This window comes from Impatiens glandulifera, chromosome 6, assembly GCF_907164915.1.
Source record: "Impatiens glandulifera chromosome 6, dImpGla2.1, whole genome shotgun sequence".
In the NCBI taxonomy this organism is placed as follows: domain Eukaryota; kingdom Viridiplantae; phylum Streptophyta; class Magnoliopsida; order Ericales; family Balsaminaceae; genus Impatiens; species Impatiens glandulifera.
The window spans coordinates 12,509,849-12,518,907 of NC_061867.1; the positions used below are offsets into that span (position 1 = coordinate 12,509,849).

Here is a 9,059-nt window from a genome sequence, read left to right on the forward strand (position 1 = left end):
CCACTGATCATATTACATCTGATCTAAATAATCTACATGTCAATGCTCCTTATAAAGGTATAGAAACAATTAAAGTTGGTAATGACACACCTTTAATTATTCATAATATTGGCACCACCAAAATTACAAGTTCTCAACGCACTCTTTATTTACATAATATATTACATGCACCAGAAATCACTAAAAATCTTATTAGTGTTGCGAGATTTTCAGCTGATAATAATGTATTTTTCGAATTTCATCCGGATGTTTGTCTTATTAAGGATCGGGACACGAAGACGGTGCTTCTTAAAGGATCACTTAAAGACGGACTTTATTGCCTTGAACCTACTCAAAATCCGTCTTCGAATCATTCAGAAAAACAAGTGTTTATTGGTACCCGATCTTCAGCTCATATATGGCACTCACGACTAGGACATCCCTCTAACGCTACTACATCCTTAGTCACATCACAATTTAAACTACCACTTTTGGGTAATAACACTATTCCATTTTGTACATCATGTCAATATGGAAAAGCACACAAACTACCTTTTTCGCTTTCTAATTCTACATCTCATTCGCCTTTAGACTTAATTCATTCGGATGTTTGGGGACCTGCTCCTGAATTTTCGTCTAATGGTTGTCGTTATTTTGTACACTTTGTGGATGATTTTAGTCGTTTTACATGGATATATCCTTTAAAGAAAAAGTCGGATGTTTTGGATACATTTATCAATTTTTTCTTCGTCTTGTTGAAAACCTATTTAGTCGCAAAATAAAAATGTTACAAATAGACTGGGGTGGTGAATACAGGAATTTTAAACTATTAACAGATCATCACGGTATTCTACATCGTCTATCTTGCCCACATATAAGTGAACAAAACGGTATTGCTGAACGTAAAATTCGTCACATAACGGAAACTAGTCTTACATTATTAGCTCATGCTTCTATGCCACTATATTATTGGAGTGAAGCTTTTGAAACAGCTACATATCTAATAAACCGTCTTCCGACTTTAACTCTACATCAACAATCACTGTTTGAAATTTTATTCAACTCTCAACCCGATTATGGGTTTTTGAAGACTTTTGGTTGTTCTTGTTATCCGCTTACACGACCGTATAATCAACATAAGTTTGATTTTCATACTACTCTTTGCAGTTTTCTTGATTATAATCCGTCTCACAAAGGTTATAAGTGTCTTCATATTCCATCTGAACGTATTTTTATCTCTCGACATGTTACATTTGACGAACTCAATTTTCCATTCAAAAATAATAGCGTTGTACAAATATCTCCACAGTCTCGTGATGTTGAATCATCTCTTTCTACAAACATATTAAATGTTCCAGCTCATAATAATTTGTCATCGCCACCATCTTCCTCTTCGATTACGCCGACACCTATGAATACTACAAATTCAATAGATATTACTCAATCAAATACTACATCTACTATTTCACTTCCACTATAAACTAACACAACAAATCACATGTCTACATGTTCTAATCATCATATGATCACCCGAAATAAATCACGTTCTATGGCATCATCTGCCCTCATTACTATTACTTCCGCTACTACACCTACGTATTTTACTAATGCTAGTAAAAATCCACAATGGAGACTTGCCATGACAGATGTATACAATGCACTTATTCAAAATAAAACGTGGTCTCTTATTCCTCGAAAATCATCACACAATATTGTTGGTTGCAAATGGATTTTCAAACTCAAACACAAATCAGATGGGACAATTGATCATCATAAAATACGTCTTGTGGCTAAAGGTTTTCATCAACAACAAGGTATTGATTATGAAGAGACTTTTAGCCCAGTGGCAAAACCTACAACTATTCGTATTATTCTAACTTTGGCTATCTCGCATCAATGGTTTATACACCAACTGGATATCAACAATGCGTTTCTTCATGGGTTCTTAAACGAAGAAGTCTACATGTCACAACCGCCTGGTTTTGTGCATCGAGACTTTCCTAATAATGTATGCAAACTTAACAAGGCAATATATGGACTCAAACAGGCTCCTCGGGCTTGGTACTCCACTCTTAAAAATGCTTTAGTGTCAATTGGTTTTACTGAATCAAAATCTAACACTGCTCTTTTCATATGTCATACATCAACAACATCCACCTATTTTTTAGTGTACGTGGATGATATTATTCTTACAGGAAATTCTTAATCATTTATTAAAGAGTTTATTCGTCGTTTAAATCTTTTATTTCCAGTTAAGGATTTAGGTCAAATACACTACTTCCTTGGTATGGAAGCCACACGCACAAAGGATGGCATGTTCTTATGTCAATCAAAATATGTGGATGACATTTTGACTCGGGCTAATATGCTTCAATCTAAGCCATTACATACTCCAATATTTTCTGGTTCTTCTCTCTCTAAACATGATGGAGATCCTTTACAAGATCCTTTTCAATATCAGAGCATAGTTGGAGCCCTTTAATACCTCACTTTAACTCGTCCTGAATTAGCCTTCGCAGTTAATCGAGCATGTCAATACATGCAAGCTCCAACTACTTCTCATTGGGCAGCAGTAAAACGTATTTTACGATATCTTAGACACACTCCTCGACATGGGATTTTTCTTCGCTCAACGCCACAACTCACTCTTACCACCTACTCTGATGCTGATTGGGCAGGATGTCCCGATGACCGTAGATCTACGATTGGCTATTGCACATTTCTTGGCGACAATATTATTTCTTGGAACTCTAAGAAACAACAAGTTGTTGCTCGTTCCAATACTGGATCTGAATACCGCGCTCTTGCACATGCAACTGCTGATCTATGTTGGATTCAATCTCTACTCAGTGAACTTCGAGTCTCGCTACCTTCAGCTCCCATACTTTGGTGTGATAATATTGGTGCTTCCTTTTTATCAGCAAATCCAGTATTTCATGCTCGCACAAAACATATTGAGATCGATTTTCACTTCGTTAGAGAAAAAGTCTCTCGTAAACAATTATTCATAAAATATATCTCTACTGAAGATCAAATTGCTGACATTCTTACAAAAGGTCTTACCTCTCATAGGTTTGCTATTTTACGAAGCAAGCTCTCGGTTTGTGCCTCACCATTTCGCTTGAAGGGGATGATAAAAGTAATTGATTTTAGTAACCATTCTCTATTAGTTAGGCTAGATTTTAGTTATATTTTTCTTTTACTAATTAGTTTTTTAATTAGCTATTAGTTAGGACTTTAGTTAGCTATTAGTTAGGAATTCAGTTATGCTTTTCATAAGTATAAAATTGATGTTTATAAATCAACAAATTAATAATAACAAATCATTCATCTTATAATTCTTTTTCTATTCACATCAAGAACAATAATCAACTTGTTCTTCATATATTTCAACTTAAATAAATAAGCTTTGTTTATAGACATTTTCAAGTATGGAATAAGTAATTAGTCCTAACATTATGATGGTTTTGGACTAGGCTTGTTTTAGGAACTATTATAGTTAAAACCATACCTATTGTTGAGCTTTTGGATGATGGGTTCTTTTAGTTTCCCTAAATTTTATTCTTGTTGTAATATTTTATTTGCTATAAAATTATTCATTTTTATCAAAAATTTAATTTGTTGAAAAAAAGTTAATCATTTCTAGTTTTATCTAAAAATTTATCCAAAAATTCATTTTTTTTAACTTTGATATATAGATGGTTGCTAGCTCAGGTTAATACAAATTCATATTCATTGAACCTTATCAAGATTGACAAACTAAAGAACAATGAAAAATTAGTTTAGATCACAATAATTAACACATAATTTATTCCAACATTAAAGTTTTTTATAATTAATACAATTACTATTGTCACATTGCATCACATTCACATAAAACACATCACATACACAATTTATATATATAGAACTTTTTCAAATAATCATAAATTTTCTTCAATAATTAACCTCCACGAAGACGCAGGACAAGATGAAGAGTCGATTCCTTCTGAATATTATAATCAGCCAAAGTACGGCCATCCTCCAATTGCTTCCCTGCAAAGATCAACCTCTGTTGATCCGGAGGAATTCCTTCCTTATCTTGAATCTTCGCCTTCACATTATCAATCGTATCCGATGATTCAACTTCAAGCGTAATCGTCTTCCCAGTTAGGGTTTTAACAAATATCTGCATTCCTCCACGAAGACGAAGAACCAAATGAAGAGTCGATTCCTTTTGAATGTTGTAATCAGCTAGGGTTCTTCCATCTTCTAGCTGTTTTCCAGCGAAGATTAGACGTTGTTGATCCGGAGGAATTCCTTCCTTATCTTGGATCTTCGCCTTAACGTTATCGATTGTGTCTGATGATTCAACTTCTAAGGTTATAGTCTTACCGGTTAGGGTTTTAACGAAGATCTGCATCCCTCCACGAAGACGAAGAACTAAATGAAGAGTTGATTCCTTTTGAATGTTGTAATCAGCTAGGGTTCTTCCATCTTCTAGTTGTTTTCCAGCGAAGATTAGACGTTGTTGATCCGGAGGAATTCCTTCCTTATCTTGGATCTTCGCCTTAACGTTATCGATTGTGTCTGATGATTCAACTTCTAAGGTTATAGTCTTACCGGTTAGGGTTTTAACGAAGATCTGCATCCCTCCACGAAGACGAAGAACTAAATGAAGAGTTGATTCCTTTTGAATGTTGTAATCAGCTAGGGTTCTTCCATCTTCTAGTTGTTTTCCAGCGAAGATTAGACGTTGTTGATCCGGAGGAATTCCTTCCTTATCTTGGATCTTCGCCTTAACGTTATCGATTGTGTCTGATGATTCAACTTCTAAGGTTATAGTCTTACCGGTTAGGGTTTTAACGAAGATCTGCATCCCTCCACGAAGACGAAGAACTAAATGAAGAGTTGATTCCTTTTGAATATTGTAATCAGCTAGGGTTCTTCCATCTTCTAGCTGTTTTCCGGCGAAGATTAGACGTTGTTGATCTGGTGGAATTCCTTCCTTATCTTGGATCTTGGCTTTTACGTTGTCGATTGTGTCTGACGATTCAACCTCTAGGGTTATCGTCTTTCCTGTTAGGGTTTTCACGAATATTTGCATCTGCATGTTATCAATTAATAATCAAACAATCAGAAAAGAACTAAATACGTACAAATTCAGAATCAAATCCAGAAAAAAGTGTTTTCATTTGAAATCTATGAACATAAAGAAATGAAGAAGATGGAGAAAGAATACCTTGATCGGTAGATTATAAGAAGGATTTGGATTGAAGATAATATGATGGCGGAGATGAGAGATGGGTGGTATTTATAAGACGGAGATTATGGCTTCAGACGGAGAAATCGATGGTATAGCAAATCATATTACGACACGTGGTCTTTTAGGTTTAAAAGATGATGAAAATGGCGAAGTTAAGAATAATTGGCATGTATAAATAATAATTTCACGGCGGCAAGGATAACGAAAAAAAAAAGGAAGGTGCTAACCCTCGTTTCTTTTCTTCTTTGACAAGAAAAGTTGTTAACTTTAAAGTTAAAGAAATCCTTTTCTTCATTGTGAATTTTCTAAAAAGAAGATTATGTATTTTAATTTTTTTTTGTTGGGAAATTTGAGGAAATAACCCTGGTAATATGATTATTTCCAAAAATAACATAGGGGAAGTAAGTTTTGCAAACATAACCTTTAGTCCCTGGCAAAAAGACAATTATACCCTCAATAAACTATGATATTATTTCCCCTCTCTCTCATCATTTCACTATTTCTCTTCTTTCTTCCCGACGACCGTCCCTTTCCCCTTTCTATCTTCTTCCTGATAATCAAATGAACCAACGAAGCGCGAAGCAGATCGATCAACTTCCCAAGACAACGCCGGAACGACTTCATCATTTCAAGTGAATTTTTCCTGTTTTTCCGTCGTTTTCAATGTGTTATAACGTTTAGGGTTTTAGCTTTTTAGAGTTTAGGTTTAGGGTTTAGGGTGGCTGAAAAAGTTTTACGGTGGATGATGCATTTTTGCAGGCGACATATGCAATTTTCGCAGGCGACAAATGCAATTTTTCTCTTCGAAAAAAAAAAAAAAAATTCTGCGAAGAATGTATTCGTCGCCTGCAAAAAATGCATTCGTCGCCTGCGAAAAATGAATTCGTCGCCTGCAAAAATGCATTCGTCGCCTGCGAAAAATGCATTCTTCGCCTGCAAAAAATGCATTTGTCACCTTTAAGACTTCGTGATTATGATATGATTCAATCCCTTGCCGCGAGTCTCATTTACATTCATGTATGCATCTCTTTTATTATCCGGTAACAATATAATATTGTTTCCTTTATGTCATCTCTAATTACTGTGTGGATAATTCAACTTTTAGATTGGTTGTGCATTGGTTGGATCTGTGGGAGCATTGTACAACAGAGTTTTGTTGATCAATTTAGCAATTGGACTATTTGCACTTGTTGCAATTGAATGTAGCAGTCAAACCCTATGTAGAACCTATGTTGTTCTAATATTCTTCTCAATCATACTCGACATAGTCTGGTTCATGCTTTTTGCTCATGCCATCTGGTAAGTTTGATATGTTTTGCTAGTAAGGTGTTTCTGAATGAATTGTGAAGTTTGTTTGTATGTTTGAGTTTGCAGGAACATTTCTTCTAAAATTTATGGGGTCTTTGCAATATTTTCAGTGAAGCTGATCTTATTTATGCAGATTATATGGATTGTTTATTAGACTGTCTTCATCATTTTTATGGATTCAAGTGTATAGATTGGGTGTTCCTGGTGTAGATCGAGCTGATGGTGAATTTGATGTTCTAAATAATTTTCTTAGTCTTGCAACCCCAATTATAGGTAGACATACATCTGGTTCAGATGATGCTCTAGGAGGATCTGTCTATTATCCAACTTATTATTCTTCCCTTTTTGAAGAAGTTAATAATTCATCAGTGGTGGTTTGTATACTTATGTTTTATTTCTTAAACTTACATATTTCTTAAAATTTGGTATAAAAATAATAATGGTTAGTTGTGTTCTTCCTCTGGTATTTAGAGTGACACAAATGGCTTAATCAAAGGACTGTGGATTGTACAATTGTGCTAGAAAAAAAGTAATCATAATCATGTAAGTTATAACAACCCAAAATGAGTAAAATTGTGTTTCTTTAGTAACTAGTTGTAACAAAATCTTTAACTAAAACACATACAAAATGTGTAAGCACAACACAAACAGAAAAAATCTAAACAAGTGGTCGCGCTTTAACTTATCAAAAAAGTGGATTTCATCTCAAAGTCCTAAGCAAAGGAGAACAACTTATTTCCCAACACTTCTTTTTGCTACTTTTAGCACTACCAGACTTTAATGAGGTCACAATCAGGTATACAAATAAACCCACAAAACAAATCAACGAAATCAAAGACCCATACTTAACTAACAACCTCTGCATGATTAACCAATTGAAACAATGTTAAGAAAGTTAAATGACCTCACAGCGCGAAATTGCATTTGCCTATCATCGAATGCAAACTACTCACTTTCATAAAATATTACAGCTTCAGAAACATAAATAAAAAGTTATGCAAACATATAATTTATGATGAGATATGACAAATGAAGACAATAAAACTTACAGAATTAGAAGCTGTGGAAGGGCTGCAAGCTCTGGTGGAAGATACCCTGATAAGTTATTGTTATCAAGCAACCTACATGTAACCGTGTTAGAATCTTCCAATGCTTTCATTGTGTATAAGGAGAACCACCCAAAACATTCACTTACATGTGAACAAGTTTAGGCAGCCTATATAGTTCAGGTGAAATTTGTCCACTAAGTGAATTGTTCTTCATATGGCTGCCAAGAATGTAACAATAAGGCAACTAAAATTAATTCACAGTAATGACAAAAAGAAGAAATAGATGAAACATTAGGATAGTAGTTCTTATGCCCTTACAAGTGTTTTGTCATATTCAAATTTGCAAATGAACTAGGTAAAGGTCCAAAAATCTTATTCTGGTCTATTTGAATCCTGTCTAAGTTTGGAAGAAATCCAATTTCATCAAGCAAGGAGCCAGAGAGTTGATTTCCATTCAGTAGTCTACACAAACAGAAGAATTAAAAAAGTAGGACACTCAGGACTTCACAAGAGGAGTATAAGAGAAATAGAAGTATCTAGGATGGATGTAGAAATACTTACAAGAGCTCTAAAGATATATCTAGGACGAATGCATTTTTGGTAGAATTTTTTTTTTCCATAGATTAAAATTGTATTTGTCACATGCAAAAATTGCATCCGTCGCCTGGGAAAATCGCATCATCGCAGACGAAAATTGCATTTTCGCATGTGAAAATGCATCATCCACCGTAAAACTCTTTCAGCCACCTTAAAACCCTAAACTTAAACTCTAAAACGCTAAAACCCTAAACGCTATAACACATTTAAGAGAAAAACGACAGAAAAACAAGAAAAACTCACCTGAAATGATGAAGGCGTTCCGACGTTGTCTTGGGGAGTTGATCGATCTGCTTCGCGCTTCGTTGGTTCATTTGATTATCAGGAAGAAGATAAAAAGGGGAAACTGATAGTCGGGGAAGAAAGAAGAGAAATTGTGAAATGAGGAGAGAGAGGGGGAAAAGGGGAAATAATATTTATTGAGGGTATAACTGTCTTTTGCCAGGAACAAAAGGTTAAGTTTGCAAAACTTACTTCCCTATGTTATTTTTGGAAATAACCATATTATCAGGGTTATTTCGTCAATTTACCTTTTGTTTAAGTGGTCGACACAAATTATATAATATTAATATTTAGTATCAATTATAAAAAATATATAATTTATAATTTGGTGTTTAGTATATTATATAAAATATATAGGAATAAAAAGATAATTTTATCATTTTCATAAATTAAAATGAAAATATATTATTTTTATATTATTAATATTTAATGATTATTATTTTTTAAGTTTATTTATTATTATAAATTATTGTAATATTGTTATTAACTATTGTAATTATTAAATTTAATAACTAATATAATTTTAATTAAAATATAAAAATGAATTATAATATAAACTATAAAGTATATTTATTTAATTTAAATATTATTATTAATTA

At 33.7% G+C, this 9,059-nt stretch overlaps 2 protein-coding genes and 1 pseudogene across 3 annotated transcripts; 1 reads left to right on the top strand and 2 right to left on the bottom strand.

Moving 5' to 3' along the window:
- Positions 1–3,760: 3,760 nt before the first annotated feature.
- On the bottom strand, positions 3,761–5,308 carry LOC124941780 (polyubiquitin). 2 transcript variants are annotated; one of them, XM_047482131.1, is made up of 2 exons: positions 5,201–5,308; positions 3,761–5,065 (listed from the first exon to the last, which is right to left on the bottom strand). In XM_047482131.1, exon 2 carries the CDS (start codon positions 5,063–5,065, stop codon positions 3,923–3,925), a length of 1,143 nt encoding a protein of 380 aa, XP_047338087.1. In that variant the 5' UTR covers positions 5,201–5,308; the 3' UTR covers positions 3,761–3,922. The 2 variants fall into 2 exon arrangements, with proteins under 2 accessions (XP_047338087.1, XP_047338086.1); XM_047482130.1 differs by lacking the exon at positions 5,201–5,308 and having other exon boundaries at positions 3,761–5,071.
- A 771-nt stretch (positions 5,309–6,079) lies between these two features.
- LOC124943180 lies at positions 6,080–6,951 on the top strand (annotated as a pseudogene).
- A 426-nt stretch (positions 6,952–7,377) lies between these two features.
- Positions 7,378–8,539, bottom strand: LOC124941264 (probable LRR receptor-like serine/threonine-protein kinase At1g06840). Its single transcript, XM_047481560.1, has 4 exons — positions 8,422–8,539; positions 7,900–8,043; positions 7,728–7,799; positions 7,378–7,653 (listed from the first exon to the last, which is right to left on the bottom strand). The coding sequence occupies exons 1-4, from the start codon at positions 8,490–8,492 to the stop codon at positions 7,578–7,580; spliced, it is 363 nt and encodes a 120-aa protein (XP_047337516.1). The 5' UTR covers positions 8,493–8,539; the 3' UTR covers positions 7,378–7,577.
- Positions 8,540–9,059: the final 520 nt, after the last annotated feature.